The sequence below is a fragment of the Scyliorhinus torazame genome, chromosome 12 (assembly GCF_047496885.1).
Source record: "Scyliorhinus torazame isolate Kashiwa2021f chromosome 12, sScyTor2.1, whole genome shotgun sequence".
Classification (NCBI taxonomy): Eukaryota; Metazoa; Chordata; class Chondrichthyes; order Carcharhiniformes; family Scyliorhinidae; genus Scyliorhinus; species Scyliorhinus torazame.
In genome coordinates this window covers 1388404-1407520 of record NC_092718.1, presented here as the reverse complement: position 1 = coordinate 1407520, position 19117 = coordinate 1388404, and the positions used below count along the sequence as shown (strand labels likewise).

The following is a 19117-nucleotide window of genomic DNA, read 5'->3' as shown; positions in this document are numbered from 1 at the left end:
CAATGGATATCTTCGCACTGGAGAGGGAGCAGAGACTTTACAAGGATGTTACCAGAAATGGGAGGGTAGACACATCAGGAATCCATCGACAGGATGGAAAAATAGAGACTGAAGGATTACTCAATAGAGATTAACGGTTTTGAGCGAGTGGATACGGACACAATGTCTGGCGGCCGTCAATATCAGCTGGTCACCAAGAAATCCAATCGGGAATTCAGAAGAAAGTTCTTTACGCAAAGAATGGTGAGAATGTGGAACTTAGTAACACAGGGAGTGGTCAAAGTTTAGATGTGTTTAAGAGGCAGCTAGACACGGTTATGAGAGAAGAGAATAGAGGATTAAGATGATAGGTTCAGGTGAGGCAGGGTTGGGACGAGGCTCGATTGAGGCGTAAACATCCGTCTGGACTGGTTGGGCTGAATGGGCCGTTTCTGTTTCGGATATCCGTGTAATCATTAATTGCCAAACACACAAAGGGAGTGAGAAGTTGCAATTTTAATAGTTTGCAGGAAGTTATGACAATGATCAGAGTACATAACTCAATGTGGAATAATTTATCCAATTAGTTGCTAAAAACAGCACAGCCCAATCTCCACAATATGAGACACAGAATCTCAGGCTGTACTCAGTGAATTGCAACATGAATCCAAAAACAGAACTGATGTTTACAAAGGACAAAAACTCACAAAGAAAAACACATGGAGCAAATTCCCCAACGTGTTCACAGCTTCAGGAGCACACCGATCTCCTGGCAGACTGCTGATATAATCAAGCTCATTGCAGAATCACAGCTTACAGTCAACACACAGAAAGCAAATTTGCCCAGGTTTCCGTCATTAGTTTTCTCAATTTTAACCAGTGTAAGTTAAGGAGATTCTACAACGAGCTAGCTCCTAACTCAACTGGGATGTATGTCGAATTCCACGCAGTCTGCAGTTGATATCGGTCATTTCAGGGCTCCCACTATTTATGAAAATACCGAGTTTGGAAGAATGTTTTTTGAGCATCATGTGACAGGATATCGCTCGTGCTGCAAAATAATCTGAAGAGGCAGTTCAGCATTCCGCAGCAGGCAGGAAGGTTGGACAAAGTTACTGAGCAGCTCCAATGAAAATCGAACTGTAAACTCCGGGACTTCACACAAACAGTATTTTGATTTTATACAAGAAACAAACAAAAGATTAGACATCATAATTTCCTACACCCAGCCATCTGAAGGAACGTCAGCAAGCTGGGCTAGGAGAGTTTGGCCGGCTTGGCGAGGAGTTGTCTTTCCCTCTCCAGCTCCCTCTCCTTCCGTTGTTCCCGCTCTAACTCATCCTTCCTTCTCTGCTGCTGCAGCTTCAAAGCTCGTCTCTGCAAAATATGAAAGAAAAGTAAACGACGTTTAAAGATTTTACAATAAGGGCAGCACGGTGGCGCAGTGGTTAGCACTGCGGCCTCATGGCGCCGAGGTCCCAGGTTCGATCCCGGCTCTGGATCACTGCCCGTGTGGAGTTTGCACATTCTCCCCGTGTCTGCGTGGGTTTCGCCCCCACAACCCAAAGATGTGCAGGGTAGGTGGATTGGCCGCGCTAAATTGCCCCCAAATTGGAAGAAATGAATTGGATACCCTAAATTTTTTTTTTTAAGATTTCACAATAAGTCAGAAAAGGACAAGGCCATTCCCCGCGGAAGGCGAGACCAAGCTGAGATTTCTATTGGTGGAGGGACAAACACACTTCCCAGAGCTCCTCAACAAACCTCCAACTAAAGATTCAGGACAGAACGAAGACAGAACTAATGCGAGAGAAACGGACCCAAACTTGTAAATCAACAAAATTGGACCATTCGGAAGAAATTAGTGAATAAGTAAAATAATCAGAAATGGAGGAACAGACTCCAAGCCCAGCGTGGAGATGGTCCAGATCTCACACATGTTATCCGTTATCAGGGAATACAATATGCAGCAATCATGTGCTATTGGGAAGCTATTCAAATTGGGGTGGGGTCCTGATCATGTTGCCCTCTCAGTTCTCTGCCAGAGTTGTGCAGTCAGCACATTGCTGGCTGTTTACCCAGCCGTATTCTGGGAGAAGCTGGGCAAATCACTGAGAGAGGACATGGACAAACTGTCACTATGGTTACGCTGTCAGAAGAACCACTACTTTCTCTGAATGAACAGGCGATATATATAAACCCCCGATCACAAGTCAAACATGGCAGTGCTGAGTGCGGCACTCCCTCAGTACTGACCCTCTGACAGTGCGGCACTCCCTCAGTACTGACCCTCTGACAGTGCGGCACTCCCTCATTACTGACCCTCTGATGGTGCGGCACTCCCTCAGTACTGACCCTCTGACAATGCAGCACTCCCTCAGTACTGACCCTCTGACAGTGCGGCACTCCCTCAGTACTGAGCCTCTGACAGTGTGGCACTCCCTCAGTACTGACCCTCTGACAGTGCAGTTTTCCCTCAGTACTGACCCTCTGACAGTGCGGCACTCCCTCAGTACTGACCCTCTGACAGTGCGGCACTCCCCCAGTACTGACCCTCTGACAATGCGGCACTCCCTCAGTACTGACCCTCTGACAGTGCAGTTTTCCCTCAGTACTGACCCTCTGACAATGCGGCACTCCCTCAGTACTGATCCTCTAACAGTGCAGCTCTCCCTCAGTACTGACCCTGACAGTATGGCACTCCCTCAGTACTGACCCTCTGACAGTATGGCACTCCCTCATTACTGACCCTCTGATGGTGCGGCACTCCCTCAGTACTGACCCTCTGACAATGCAGCACTCCCTCAGTACTGACCCTCTGACAGTGCGGCACTCCCACAGTACTGAGCCTCTGACAGTGCAGCACTCCCTCAGTACTGACCCTCTGACAGTGCAGCACTCCCTCAGTCCTGACCCTCTGACAGTGCAGTTCTCCCATCAGTACTGACCCTCTGACAGTGCAGCACTCCCTCAGTACTGACCCTCTGACAATGCGGCACTCCCTCTGTACTGACCTTCTGACAGTGCGGCACTCCCTCAGTACTGATCCTCTGACAGTGCGGCACTCCCTCAGTACTGACCCTCTGACAATGCAGCACTCCCTCAGTACTGACCCTCTGACAGTATGGCACTCCCTCAGTACTGACCCTCTGACAGTGTGGCACTCCCTCAGTACTGACCCTCTGACAGTGCGGCGATCCCTCAGTACTGACCCTCTGACAGTGCAGCGCTCCCTCCGTACTGACCCTCTGACAGTGCGGCACTCCCTCAGTACTGACCCTCTGACAGTGCAGCACTCCCTCAGTCCTGACCCTCTGACAATGCGGCACTCCCTCAGGACTGATCCTCTAACTTTGCAGCTCTCCCTCAGTACTGACCCTTTGACAGTGCTGCACTCCCTCAGTACTGATCCTCTGACAGTGCGGCACACTCTCAGTACTGACCCTCTGACAGTGCGGCACTCCCTCAGTACTGACCCTCTGACAGTGCGGCACTCCCTCAGTACTGACCCTCTGACAGTGCGGCACTCCCTCAGTACTGACCCTCTGACAGTGCGGCGCTCCCTCAGTACTGACCCTCTGACAGTGCGGCACTCCCTCAGTACTGACCCTCTGACAGTGCGGCACTCCCTCAGTACTGACCCTCTGACAGTGCAGCGCTCCCTCCGTACTGACCCTCTGACAGTGCGGCACTCCCTCAGTACTGACCCTCTGACAGTGCAGCACTCCCTCAGTCCTGACCCTCTGACAATGCGGCACTCCCTCAGTACTGATCCTCTGACAGTGCGGCTCTCCCTCAGTACTGACCCTCTGACAGTGCGGCACTCCCTCAGTACTGACCCTCTGACAGTATGGCACTCCCTCAGTACTGACCCTCTGACAGTGCGGCGCGCCCTCTGTACTGACCCTCTGACAGTGCGGCACCCCCTCAGTACTGACCCTCTGACAGTGCGGCACTTCCTCAGTACTGACCCTCTGACAGTGCGGCACTCCCACAGTACTGACCTTCTGACAGTGCGGCACTCCCTTGGTACTGACCCTCTGACAGTGCGGCACTTCCTCAGTACTGACCCTCTGACAGTGCGGGACTCCCTCAGTACTGACCCTCTGATAGTGCAGCACTCCCTCAGTACTGACCCTCTGATAGTGCAGCACTCCCTCAGTACTGACCCTCTGACAGTGCGGCACTCCCTCAGTACTGACCCTCTGACAGTGCAGCACTCCCTCAGTACTGACCCTCTGACAGTGCGGCACTCCCTTAGTACTGACCCTCTGACAGTGCGGCACTTCCTCAGTACTGACCCTCTGACAGTGCGGCACTCCCTCAGTACTGACCTTCTGACAGTGCGGCACTCCCTTAGTACTGACCCTCTGACAGTGCGGCACTTCCTCAGTACTGACCCTCTGACAGTGCAGCACTCCCTCAGTACTGACCCTCTGATAGTGCAGCACTCCCTCAGTACTGACCCTCTGACAGTGCGGCACTCCCTCAGTACTGACCCTCTGACAGTGCAGCACTCCCTCAGTACTGACCCTCTGACAGTGCAGCACTCCCTCAGTACTGACCCTCTGACAGTGCGGCACTCCCTCAGTCCTGACCCTCTGACAGTGCAGCGCTCCCTCAGTACTGACGCTCTGACAGTGCAGTTCTCCCTCAGTACTGACCCTCTGACAGTGCGGCACTCCCTCAGTACTGACCCTCTGACAGTGCGGCACTCCCTCAGTACTGACCCTCTGACAGTGCGGCACTCCCTCAGTACTGACCCTCTGACAGTGCGGCTCTCCCTCAGTACTGACCCTCTGGACCCTGCTGTCACTCACCTTCAGTTTTGTTGTCTTCTCGTGCAGTGTTATCATTTCCTTTCGTATATTAATTAGTTTATTGTGATAACATCTTGCTTCTGTAAACTTAATGAACAAAACTTATTAAATTAACTACCTTTAGAAAAAAGTTTCCCTCTAAAACATATTAACTAACATAATGGAAGAGAGTCCATGAAGCTCATTCCCGTCCAGATTGAGATCACAGGAACAGGGACAATGATACCGGTCAAGTTCGGCAGAATCTCACATAAAACACGCTCACCGTGGCTACCAGCAGACCATCCAATCTCCGCTTTCTTTGTTTAAGGAGCCATTTAAAATTGAAAATGGACAACAACTGGAGAGTCAGATTGGTGAATAAGGAGCCCCCTCAGCAGATTTAGTCATAAATAACATGTGATAGTGATAAAAAAGCAAAACTTTCCAAAAACACCCCAGCAAATGAAATGAAAATGAAAATCACTTATTGTCACAAGTAGGCTTCAATGAAGTTACTGTGAAAAGCCCCTAGTCGCCACATTCCGGCGCCTGTTCGGGGAGGCTGGTACGGGAATTGAACCATGCTGCTGGCCTGCCTTGGTCTGCTTTAAAAGCCAGCGATTTAGCCCAGTGTGCTAAACCCCTCCCTTATAATCAGACCACTGCTCACTACTGAGACAAGGCCCAGGAAGATCTGGTTTGCACTAGAAGTCGGTTTATTTCCCAGTCCCAAGCAGTTGCATCCACTGGGATTGTGACATTAACAAACCGTCTGAATTGTCTAACTGTGCAGAATGCTGAGAGAGGAGCAGGACGAGGACGAGAAGCTCGTTGGGCCTTTCAAAAAGGCAACACAGCCTTTGGGCCATTGTATGATTCTGGAGCAATCTGGGTCCCTCCGCGCTGAAAGCTCAGTTCACTCTGTCCAAAATGGTACTTACAAGCATGTTAATATCCAGCACTAAGTTACACTCTCGGAACTTGGCAATCTCTTGCTCCAGGGTATCTAACAGGACCACCTGATTCTGTCTAAAATAATTGAAACAAAAACAGTTTTAAAAAGTAAGAAAGTCTATCCATATTGTCAGTTCATTTTTAGACTCTGATGATTCCCCAGCTAACTGTGCTGCCCCCCACAGTCCAACAGCTGCTTTCAGTGGTGTTGTTCCCAGACTGGGAGCTGCAGAGTGGGAACGGTGACATTCCGCTCCACCAAAGTCTGTAACTGGGAGAAATCATTCGGGATATCACAGCATCTACAACAAGTAACATCCCAGCGATACACACTGCCCTCGACATGGCCCCTCCACCAGGCACTCCCACCCCCCTCACTATCCCCCCCCGACATTCCACCAACACTATCCCCTCCACTGACATCACGGATACTCCCCGCTCCGCACCCCGATGCAATCCTCCTCCCCCAGTACTCTACCCTCCCCCAGCATTCCCCCCTCCCCTGAGCACTACCCCTGACACTCCCCCTCCCCAGCACTCCCCCCTCCCCCGAGCACTACCCCCGACACTCTTCCCCCCCCCCCCCCAGAGCCATAGTGGTGAGATTCCTCCGTTTTAAGGATAGAGAAATGGTCCTTAGATGGGCGAAGAAAACTCGGAGTAGTAAATGGGAGAACGCGGTGATCCGCGTTTATCAAGACTGGAGTGCGGAGGTGGCGAGAAGGAGGGCGAGCTTTAATCGGGCCAAGGCGGTGCTTCATAAAAAGAAGATAAAATTTGGAATGCTGCAACCGGCAAGACTGTGGGTCACATATCGAGAGAGGCACCACTACTTTGAGACGGCGGATGAAGCGTGGACTTTTATTGTGGAAGAAAAACTGGAATGAGCGGGTTATTAAAAAGAACGTTCGAACAAAGTGGTGGGGCGAATGTGGGGGGCAAAGAGGGGTTTTATGTACTAATCCTGCGATGTGGTAACTTTTCTCTCTCCCACAGGTGGTGATGGGGGAGGAGGGGAGGTGGAGGAGATGGGGCGTTGGCCATTGGGGGCGGGGCCAAGGGAGAAGCGCGGGCTTGGTTCCCGCGCTATGATAATCATGGCGGGAATAGAGAAGCAGGAAGGAGGGGGCGTCGCACGGTGCGAGCCGAGGTCACGGGGGGAAGCCGGGGTCAGCCAGAGTTTGCTGACTTCTGGGAGCAACATGGGGGGAGTAATTACGCTAGCGGGGGATCTAGCGGGGGGGGGTGGGAGGGGGGAATTACTGGGTTGCTGCTGCTGGGGAGAGGGGGGAGCTGGTATGGGAGAGGATGGGCGGGGGGGCACGGCCTGGGGGTGATACAGCTGCGTGGGAACCGGGTGAGGAGCTGGAAAAAGGTGATGGCTAATCGACAAGGGGGGGGGGGTAGGAAGCCCCCCAACTCGGCTGATCACGTGGAATGTGAGAGTGCTGAACGGGTCGATAAAGAGGGCACGGGTACTCGCACACCTTAAGAAACTTAAGGCAGATGTGGTTATGTTACAGGAAACGCACCTGAAACTGATAGACCAGGTTAGGCTACGCAAAGGATGGGTGGGGCAGGTGTTCCATTCGGGGCTAGATGCGAAAAACAGGGGGGTGGCTATATTAGTGGGGAAGCGGGTAATGTTCGAGGCAAAGACTATAGTGGCGGATAACGGGGGCAGATACGTGATGGTGAGTGGCAAACTACAGGGGGAGACGGTGGTTTTGGTAAACGTATATGCCCCGAACTGGGATGATGCTAATTTTATGAGACGGATGCTAGGACGCATTCCGGACCTAGAGATGGGAAAGCTGATAATGGGGGGAGATTTTAATACGGTGTTGGAACCAGGGCTGGATAGGTCGAAGTCCAGGACTGGAAGGAGGCCGGCAGCAGCCAAGGTACTTAAAGATTTTATGGAGCAGATGGGAGGTGTAGACCCGTGGAGATTTAGCAGACCTAGGAGTAAGGAGTTCTCGTTTTTCTCCTATGTCCATAAAGTCTACTCGCGAATAGACTTTTTTGTGCTGGGTAGGGCATTGATCCCGAAGGTAAGGGGAACGGAGTATACGGCTATAGCCATTTCGGATCACGCTCCACACTGGGTGGACTTGGAGATAGGGGAGGAAACAGGAGGGCGCCCACCCTGGAGAATGGACATGGGACTAATGGCAGATGAGGGGGTGTGTCTAAGGGTGAGGGGGTGCATTGAAAAGTACTTGGAACTCAATGATAATGGGGAGGTCCAGGTGGGAGTGGTCTGGGAAGCGTTGAAGGCAGTGGTTAGAGGGGAGCTGATATCAATAAGGGCACATAAAGGGAAGCAGGAGAGTAAGGAATGGGAGCGGTTGCTGCAAGAACTTTTGAGGGTGGACAGACAATATGCGGAAGCACCGGAGGGACTGTACAGGGAAAGGCAAAGGCTACATGTAGAATTTGACTTGCTGACTACAGGCACTGCAGAGGCACAATGGAGGAAGGCACAGGGTGTACAGTACGAATATGGGGAGAAGGCGAGCAGGTTGCTGACACACCAATTGAGGAAAAGGGGAGCAGCGAGGGAAATAGGGGGAGTGAGGGATGAGGAAGGAGAGATGGAGCGGGGAGCGGAGAGAGTGAATGGAGTGTTCAAGACATTTTATAAAAAATTATATGAAGCTCAACCCCCGGATGGGAGGGAGAGAATGATGGGCTTCTTGGATCGGCTGGAATTTCCCAAGGTGGAAGAGCAGGAAAGGGTGGGACTGGGAGCACAGATCGAGGTAGAAGAAGTGGTGAAAGGAATTAGGAGCATGCAGGCGGGAAAGGCCCCGGGACCGGATGGATTCCCAGTCGAATTCTATAGAAAATATGTGGACTTGCTCGCCCCGGTACTGACGAGGACCTTTAATGAGGCAAAGGAAAGGGGACAACTGCCCCCGACTATGTCTGAAGCAACGATATCGCTTCTCTTAAAGAAGGAAAAGGACCCGCTACAATGCGGGTCCTATAGACCTATTTCCCTCCTAAATGTAGATGCCAAGGTCCTGGCCAAGGTAATGGCAATGAGAATAGAGGAATGTGTCCCAGGGGTGGTCCACGAGGACCAAACTGGGTTTGTGAAGGGGAGACAGCTGAACACGAATATACGGAGGTTGTTAGGGGTAATGATGATGGCCCCACCAGAGGGAGAAACGGAGATAGTAGTGGCGATGGATGCCGAGAAAGCATTTGATAGAGTGGAGTGGGATTATTTGTGGGAGGTGTTGAGGAGATTTGGTTTTGGAGAGGGGTATGTTAGATGGGTGCAGCTGTTGTATAGGGCCCCAGTGGCGAGCGTGGTCACGAATGGACGGGGATCTGCATATTTTCGGCTCCATAGAGGGACAAGGCAGGGATGCCCTCTGTCCCCATTATTGTTTGCACTGGCGATTGAGCCCCTGGCGATAGCGTTGAGGGGTTCCAAGAAGTGGAGGGGAGTACTTAGGGGAGGAGAAGAGCACCGGGTATCTTTGTATGCGGACGATTTGCTACTATACGTGGCGGACCCGGCGGAGGGGATGCCAGAAATAATGCGGATACTTGGGGAGTTTGGGGATTTTTCAGGGTATAAATTGAACATGGGGAAAAGTGAGTTGTTTGTGATGCATCCAGGGGAGCAGAGTAGAGAAATAGAGGACCTACCGTTGAGGAAGGTAACAAGGGACTTTCGTTACCTGAGGATCCAGATAGCTAAGAATTGGGGCACATTGCATAGGTTAAATTTAACGCGGTTGGTGGAACAGATGGAGGAGGATTTCAAGAGATGGGATATGGTATCCCTGTCAATGGCAGGGAGGGTGCAGGCGGTTAAGATGGTGGTCCTCCCGAGATTCCTCTTTGTGTTTCAGTGCCTCCCGGTGGTGATTACGAAGGCTTTTTTTAAAAAGGATTGAAAAGAGCATCATGGGTTTTGTGTGGGCCGGGAAGACCCCGAGAGTGAGGAAGGGATTCTTACAGCGTAGCAGGGATAGGGGGGGGCTGGCACTACCGAGCCTAAGTGAGTATTATTGGGCCGCTAATATTTCAATGGTGAGTAAGTGGATGGGAGAGGAGGAGGGAGCGGCGTGGAAGAGATTAGAGAGGGCGTCCTGTAGGGGGACTAGCCTACAGGCTATGGTGACAGCCCCATTGCCGTTCTCACCGAGGAACTACACCACAAGCCCGGTGGTGGTGGCTACACTGAAGATTTGGGGACAGTGGAGACGGCATAGGGGAAAGACTGGAGCCTTGGGGGGGTCCCCGATAAGAAACAACCATAGGTTTGCCCCGGGGGGAATGGATGGGGGATATGGAATGTGGCAAAGAGCAGGAATAACGCAACTGAAAGATCTGTTTGTGGATGGGAAGTTCGCGAGTCTGGAAGCGCTGACCGAGAAATATGGGTTGCCCCAAGGGAATGCATTCAGGTATATGCAACTGAGGGCTTTTGCGAGGCAACAGGTGAGGGAATTCCCGCAGCTCCCGACACAAGAGGTGCAGGACAGAGTGATCTCAAAGACATGGGTGGGGGATGGTAAGGTGTCAGATATATATAGGGAAATGAGGGACGAAGGGGAGACTATGGTAGATGAACTAAAAGGGAAATGGGAAGAAGAGCTGGGGGAGGAGATCGAGGAGGGGCTGTGGGCAGATGCCCTAAGCAGGGTAAACTCGTCGTCCTCGTGTGCCAGGCTAAGCCTGATTCAGTTTAAGGTATTACACAGGGCGCATATGACTGGAGCACGGCTCAGTAAATTTTTTGGGGTGGCGGATAGGTGTGCGAGGTGCTCGAGAAGCCCAGCGAATCATACCCATATGTTTTGGTCATGCCCGGCACTACAGGGGTTTTGGATGGGGGTGACAAAGGTGCTTTCAAAAGTAGTAGGAGTCCGGGTCGAACCAAGCTGGGGGTTGGCTATATTTGGGGTTGCACAAGAGCCGGGAGTGCAGGAGGCGAGAGAGGCCGATGTTTTGGCCTTTGCGTCCCTAGTAGCCCGGCGCAGGATATTGCTAATGTGGAAAGAAGCCAAGCCCCCGGGGGTGGAGACCTGGATAAATGACATGGCGGGGTTTATAAAGCTAGAGCGGATTAAGTTCGTCCTAAGGGGGTCGGCTCAAGGGTTCACCAGGCGGTGGCAACCGTTCGTCGAATACCTCGCAGAAAGATAGACGGAATGGGAAAAAGAAGGCAGCAGCAGCAGCCCAGGATCGGGGGGGGGGGGGGGGGGAGGAGGAACCAGAAGGACTCTCAGGGTTGTTAATATATACTGTGTAGTATGTATAGGTCGTTGCTACAGATAATTATATATTGGACTGTTAAATTATATTTTTGGAGAGTGTTACTTGTGACAAGGCAGTTGCCAATTAGGGCTAGTTTTCATTTTTGTTATTTATTATTTATTCATTTTTTGTTTATAAAATAGGTCATTGTTATTTGTGTTGTTATAATATTGTGTAAAGGATGCACAATGTACTGTGTTGGTTGACCAAAAATTTTCAATAAAATATTTAATAAAAAAAAAATACATGACGAACAAACCCAACAAGTGTTGAACCCCCCCTGCACCCTCCCCCTCAGTTCGAACGTCACCTTGTCCAGGGTCAGAATCTCCAGCCGGTCCCCCCGCCACGCCGAGGCACAGGGTGGGGAAGCTGACCTCCACCCAACAAGACCCCTACGAGCGATCAGCGAGGCAAAGGCCAAGACATCTCCCCGCTACCCACCTGCAGCTTGGGCTGGTCCGACACCCCGAATATGGCTTCTAGGGGACCAGTCTCCATGTCCGTGTGTAAGACCCCCGAGATTGTACGAAACACCGTCCTCCAAAGCCGTTCCAGCTTCGGGCAGGACCAAAGCACATGAGCATGGTTCTCGGGCACCCCCCACATCACTCACAGACATCCTCCACCCCCTCCACCAGCCGGTTCATCCTAGATTTTGTGCGATGCACCCTGTACACGACCTTCAGCTGTATCAGCCCCACCCTCGCTCACAGGGTCGAGGCATTCTCACACCGCAGCCCCTCCATGGACACCCTCTCCTCCTCCAGGATCTTCCCCTACATCGCCGAGACGACCCCCCCTCCCCAACTCCCCCACTGACAGCATCGCCTCCAGCAACAAGGAGGCCGGCGCTATCGGAAGGTCGGGAAACCTTCATTGTAAAGCCCCGAACCTGCAGGTACCTAAACCCTTCCCCTGGGCCAACCCAAACTTCTCTCCCAGCTCCTCTAAACTCGTGAATCGCCTCCCCACCCCCCCCAGGAACAAATCCTTCATTTCCTTAATCCCCTCTCATCCCATCTCCAAAACCTTGCACCATTCCCCCAACTCGAACCCGTGATTGCCCCGATCGGCATCCCCCCCAACCTGGCCCCCAGTTTGGAAGGGCCGCCTAACCTGCCTCCAAATCTTCCAACGCGGCCACCATCGGACTCACTGAATACCTCCCTGGGGCCACTGGGAACAGCGCTGTCGCCAGCGCCCGCAACCCTGACCCCCTGCAAGAGCCCGCCTCCATCCTCACCCACGGAGCCAACCTGTCCACCCCCGCATTCGCCCGCCTCCATCCTCACCCACGGAGCCAACCCGTCCACCCCTCCGCTCCATCCCCGCATTCGCCCGCCTCCATCCTCACCCACAGAGCCAACCCGTCCACCCCCGCATTCGCCCGCCTCCACCCTCACCCACGGAGCCAACCCGTCCACCCCTCCGCTCCAGCCCCGCATTCGCCCGCCTCCACCCTCACCCACAGAGCCAACCCGTCCACCCCCGCTCCAGCCCCACATTCGCCCGCCTCCACCCTCACCCACAGAGCCAACCCGTCCACCCCCGCATTCGCCCGCCTCCACCCTCACCCACAGAGCCAACCCGTCCACCCCCGCTCCAGCCCCGCATTCGCCCGCCTCCACCCTCACCCACAGAGCCAACCCATCCACCCCACACTCCAGCCCCGCATTCGCCGCCCAATAATAATACAGCAAGTTTGGGAAGCCTCTCTTCAATACCACCCCCCTAATGAATGAGGAGATTAGCCTATCCACCCCCTGAAGGAAGCCTTGGGTAAAAGGACCAGCAGATGTTGCAGATTCCTCATTACCAGACCAATAAGGATCTCACAGAAAAACACCTGGATTAACATTATTCATCATTGTGTGCAGCAGGGTGGTGCAGTGGTTAGCACTGCTGCCTCACGGCGCCGAGGTCCCGGGTTCGATCCCGGGTCCAAAGATGTGCGGGTTAGGTGGATTGGCCATGCTAAATTGCCCTTAGTGTCCTAAAAGGTTAAGTGGGGGTTGCTGGGTTACGGGGATAGGGTAGATACGTGGGCTTGAGTAGGGTGATCTTTGTAAGGGCCGGTGCAGACTCGATGGGCCGAATGGCCTCCTTCTGCACTGTAAATTCTAACTCTAGGTCACTGTCAGTGTGGAATTTGCACATTCTCCCCGTGTTTGCGTGGGTTTCGCCCCCACAACCCAAAAGATGTGCAAGGTAGGTGAATTGGCCACGCTAAATTGTCCCTTAATTGGAAAAATGAATTGGCTATTCTAAAAAGAAACATTATTCATAATTTATTCTAATGAATTTTTCTCAATATAATATCTTGCTCATTTATATACAGACCCTTTCGAATGAAATGAGATCTGATAATTGGTGACAGATGTGAAATTAGGAGCTCCCAGGAGAATATCTAATCCTTTGGATAACTATGCAACTGTACACCTCAGTTTAACATTTTCTCACAATACCAGATTACCTTATTAGTTTGTCACTGATCTCATAAAGTAACACTTGCTCAACACATAATGAGAAATAGTCAATAATTTAAAATGATCATAGTTAAACACTTCTAGAAACATACGTCAGTTCCTGGAGGGCAGTTTTTGATTGCTGGAGGTCAGGGAGATAGTGAGAGATCAGTCCCTCTGTCAGTTTCTCCACAGTTGCCTGATCCACAAGGATCAATTCGTCAGAGCCCTCTAAATCCATTCCGGGTTCAGTGCAGTCTGAAGACAGGAACAAAGAAAGTGGGAGATCATTAAAGTTACAAGATCATCATTTAGAATTTGAGTATCACAATCATCAATTCACGCGCCAGGCAAATCTGTAAACTAATGTCCTTCTTTACAATTAAGAATGTATTTCTATTTTTTCAATGTTTAAGTTAATTGGTATGTGCTTAGAATGAGGCATTAAGAAAAAAACCTTTACATTTTTAGAATGTTGTATCGGTGTCAAGCATTCCCTGAGAAGATGTGGAGATGCCGGCGTTGGACTGGGGGGGGGAGCACAGTCAGAAGTCTTACAACACCAGGTTAAAGTCATTATGTGGAGATTACCCCTCTCTCTGGGTCTGTAAAGACTTAATTACCTGCAAATGCTCGCATTCAAAGTATCGTATTGCATGTTTGACTTGGTCTATATATATGTTTCTGGAACCCACCTCTTCATTCACCTGAGGAAGGAGCAGTGCTCCGAAAGCTAGTGATTTGAAACAAACCTGTTGGACTTTAACCTGGTGTTGTAAGATTCCCAGATAAGGCAAGGCACTTAAAGTAAAACTCACTGATCCAATATATCCTCAATGAGACGAACACACCTTACAGCTGATTAGAGAATGACTCCAAACTATTTCACTCAGGAATTTGAAGATGAAAGACTTTGATTCAATCATTTTGATCAGATGGATTAGATTTGGACCCAAACCAATCATATTCCAAAGAAGTCACACTGGCTCAAAACGTTAACTGTGTTTCCCTCTCCACAGATCTGGTCTGAGTTTATCCAGCGGTTGTCGCAATGATGGTGCCTGTTTACTGTGTCTTTTTAAAATGAACCTTTATTTACTGTTTTGAGTTTTCAAATGCCTTTGCTGCCCACCACCGACCAATTCTATAGTTTCCCACTTTGCAAATAGGGAATTCAAATTGATCACTGGCAGGAGCAAAGCATGATGACCGTTTACGTGACCTATCTGACGATTACGTCGGCAGCCGCTGTCCCCGAATTTGGATTTTATTGGCCAGACGTATTTGATATTCCTGTCTATGACCACCTGTTAAAACTTGGATTTACACAAAAAGGTCAGCAGATTGAAATGTGCCCCTCCCTATTTGGGAGCACTTATTTACTGACCAGTCATTCTGGCACACTTGTTTCTGTGCACTGGAACATTCCATTCTATCAGCAAACCAAAAGAGAAAATGCTGGAAAATCTCAGCAGGTCTGGCAGCATCTGTAAGGAGAGAGAAATGATGCTGCCAGACCTGCTGAGATTTTCCAGCATTTTCTCTTTGGTTTCAGATTCCAGCATCCGCAGTAATTTGCTTTAATTCCAACAGCAAAGCTTCATATAATGTTACTTGATTATCCTTCCGACATGGGCAATTTAGTGTGGCCAATCCACCGACCCTGCTCATCATTGGGTTGTGGGGATGACGCAGACATGAGGGGCGGGATTTTCTAATCCCGCGGCAGAGTGTCCACGCCCTTGTAAACGGCGTCGCGTTTTACGACGGCGTGAATGGGCCGACCCGACGACTAATTCTGGCCCGCAAAAGGGGCCAGCACGGCACTGGAGCAGTTCACGCCGCTCCAGCCGCTGATTCCGGCATGATCTGGGCGCTGCGGGATCCATGCATGTGCACTGGCACCGGCACCAACGCGCACATGCGCAATGTCTGCAACGCGCTGGCCCCGACGCAGCATGGTGCAGGACTACGTGGGCAAGCGCGGAAGGAGGCTGCCAGCCAGAGAGGCCGGCCCACTGATTGGTGGATTCCGATCGCGGGCCCGGCCACATCGGAAGCCCCCCCCCCACCCCCGGGGTCGGACCCCCCCCTCCCCTCCCCTCCCACAGGCCACCCCCCGACCCATCCACGGCGAGTTCCCGCCGGCTGAGAGCAGGTGTGGATGGCGCCGGCGGGACTCGACGTTTTCACGACAGCCGCTCGGCCCATCCCGGGCCGAGAATCAGAGGGACGGCCGTGTAGAGCGGCCCCCGACCGGCGCCGCGCCAGCGCCAATGGCGCTGATTCTCCGCGAAGAATCGCATGCCAGCGTCGGGCGGCGTGGCGCGATTTGCGCCGGTCGCGGGGATTCTCTGGCCTGGCCCCAGGCTGAGAGAATCCCACCCGAGGAGAATGTGCAAACTCCACACAGCCAGTGACCCGAGACCAGGATCGAACCCAGGTCCTCGGTGCCGTGAGGTAGCAGTGCTAACCACTGCACCACCGTGCCGCCCGGATAGTACATTTTATTAATGAGTGAGAGACATAGACATAAAGAGACAAAGAAAAAGAATTGCACAAGAGGGGAGGAACGAAAGAAAGAGAGATGATGGTTGAGCTTAAGAGAGGAGGAGAAAGAGACAGCAAGAGCAGGAGAGGCAAAGAGAGACAAACAGAGACTGGAGTGGGGGAGGAGAGAGACAAACACACTGACATCCCTGATCTAACCCCGCGAGACCTGCGGGGTTGAAGCAGTTAGTTTCCCAGTCAGCCTCGATGAGTACGAGCTCCCTGCTGAGAGGCAGGAGTTCATGGACAGTCTTTTTTTTTTTAGAAAACATTTTATTGAAGCATTTGTAATTTTCACAGTTTCACAAATTAACATTCTAAACAGCCCAGCGGCCCAACACACAACAATTTTACAATAACATAACCAACTACCCCCCCGCACTAGCTCCTAACTACCCGTATATTATATTCCCTGTCTATTATTTTACACTGCCATGCCTCTCATTTTCCGCCCCCGCCCCCTTGCTGCTGACGGTCGGTTTTCCTGGAAGAAGTCGATGACCGGCTGCCACCTCCGGGCGAACCCCTGAATTGAACCTCTCAAGGTGAACTTAATTTTTTCCAGCCTGAGAAACCCCGCCACGTCGCTGACCCACACTCCTGCTTTGGGGGCTCCGAGTCCCTCCCTCCCAGCAAAATCCCCCCCCTCCAGGGCCCCCGGATCTTCCGATACCCCAAATATTGCCATTTCTGGACTCAGTCACCCTCCCTTCCAGGACCTCTGACATAACGTCCGCAAACCCCTCAACTTCGGACACGCCCAGAACATGTGTACATGATTCGCCGGACTCCCCCCACACCGCCCACATCTGTCCTTCACCTCCTCAAAGAACCTACTCATCCAGCTGTCGTCATGTGGGCCCTGTGGACCACCTTGAACTGGATAAGCCTGGCACACGACGAGGATGAATTGACTCTCTTCAAGGCCTTTTCCCATAGTCCGATTTCCAACTCCCCTCCCAACTCTTCCTCCCACTTCCTCTTCACCTCCTCGATAGGGACCCCTTTCCACTCCATCAACTCCTTGTATATCTCCGAGACCCTCCCCTCCCCAACCCCCGTTTTTGACATCACCTTATCCTGTAGTTCCCTCAGGGGGAGGCGAGAAAAGCTTGGAACCTGCCCCCGGACAAAGTCCACCTGTAGGTACCGAAACCCGTTCCCATCCGGCAACTCAAACTCCTCCTCTAAAGCCTCCGGGCTCGGGAAACCCTCCTCAATGAAGAGATCCCCAAATCTCTCAATCCCTGCCCGCTGCCACCTCCCAGTCCCCCGGAACAAACCGTTGATTATCACAGATCGGTGACCACATTGACGCCCCCTCCAATCTCATGTGCTGTCTCCATTGTCCCCACACCCTCAGGGCTTCCACCACCACCGGGCTTGTGGAGTACCGAGCCGGCGAGAACGCCAGGGGTGCCGATAGTAAAGCCTCCAAACTCGTACCCTTGCAGGATGCCGCCTCCACTCGCTCCCACACTGACCCCTCCTCCGCTCGCTCCCACACTGACCCCTCCTCCGCTCGCTCCCACACTGACCCCTCTCCGCTACCCACTTCCTGACCATCGATATGTTGCCGGCCCAGTCATGGACAGTCTGTGGTATAAAATGGGCCAGGTTTGGAACCTACACCTCAGACAAGGCTGGGATCTGAAAAGTATCGTACAGATTATTACTTTGCAATAAAACTAATTCTCTTTATCCCCTTGGACTCGTCTGTGGTCAATAAAATCTCCTATATGAATATTGTGCAACAGAATATGTCACAAGTTTGTGTTTGTTACCTGATACCAGAGGGAAACGGCAGGAGTGGGTGCACGGTAGCACAGTGGTGAGCACAATTGCTTCACAGCTCCAGGGTCCCAGATTCAATTCCCGGCTTGGATCACTGTCCGTGCAGAGTCTGCACGTTCTCCAGTGTGTGCGTGGTGTTTCCTCCGGGTGCTCCGGTTTCCTCCCACAGTCCAAAGATGTGCAGGTTAGGTGGATTGGCCATGATAAATTGCCCTTAGTGTTCAAAATTGCCCTTAGTGTTGGGTGGGTTACTGGGTTATGGGGATAGGGTGGAGGTGTGGGCTTGGGTAGGGTGCTCTTTCCAAGAGCCCGTGCAGACTCGATGGGCCGAATGGCCTCCTTCTGCACTGTAAATTCTATGTATCTATGAGTGAGGAACACAGACACCACGAGGCGATGTCAGTTTACAGAGCATAGCTGTAATCTAACCCATTCTGTGATGTGATTCTGACAGATCATAGCCCACATTAGTACAGTCTGATTACAGCCTTTACTGAACTTGCACACTGCAAATCTAAGCATTGAAACAGAAACCATTTGTCCCGTATGCCTCAGAATCTCCCTTTCTCAAATAGATATCAACTTTAATATATTATTGTAAATAATTTACAATGAAACACCTTGCGTTGCACAAGTATCCCCATAATATTCACTGCCCCAAACGGAGATAAACAATTTGTTGCAATAAAAGTTGTAAATCTTGCAACAATGATTGAAGTGTCAGTTACACAGAAATACCACTGCTCATTCTGGGAACCTAATCAGTTCACACTTCAGCCTCAATCCAGGGTACACACAAGTCACCAAGCAGGATACTGGATGCATTGGGCACCCAGCTCAGTGGGAATTTTCTCCTTGTTACTTTGAATTCTGGACACCACCCTCACCCGGTCCCAGGAAATCAGACTTCAGCTGCCAGGGAGACCAAGTCTGAATTTCCCATTCTCGCCAAGGGAGAGAAATTAAAACCAATGAGGACATTGAGAACAGTTTGCTTGATGTACGAATGCCTAACTTGTTAATCTTACCTGTTGATTGATTGACTTGTGGAGATGTATGTGAGTGGTTTCCTGTGGCTGCATGGTTCCTCCTGAGACTTGCTGGATTTTGCTGAACCAAGAGTGCACAAAGGGACAGTAAACAGAAACAGTTCAACAGCAATTTCACCTGTTACACATTCTTCCCAATTCCTCCAATTTATTTGGGTTGGGATTCTCCGAGCCTGCGTGCCTAATCGCGCTCGGCGCAGGCGTGGAGGAATGGGCGTCAGTCCCGCGATCGGGTCCG

The 19117-nt window shown here is 51.6% G+C and overlaps 1 protein-coding gene across 1 annotated transcript; it reads right to left on the bottom strand.

Moving 5' to 3' along the window:
• Positions 1-477: 477 nt before the first annotated feature.
• Positions 478-19111, bottom strand: bloc1s6 (biogenesis of lysosomal organelles complex-1, subunit 6, pallidin). Its single transcript, XM_072470266.1, has 5 exons — positions 18859-19111; positions 13600-13744; positions 5723-5810; positions 4800-4886; positions 478-1356 (listed from the first exon to the last, which is right to left on the bottom strand). Exons 2-5 carry the CDS (start codon positions 13725-13727, stop codon positions 1237-1239), a joined length of 423 nt encoding a protein of 140 aa, XP_072326367.1. The 5' UTR covers positions 13728-13744; positions 18859-19111; the 3' UTR covers positions 478-1236.
• Between the last annotated feature and the right edge of the window lie 6 nt (positions 19112-19117).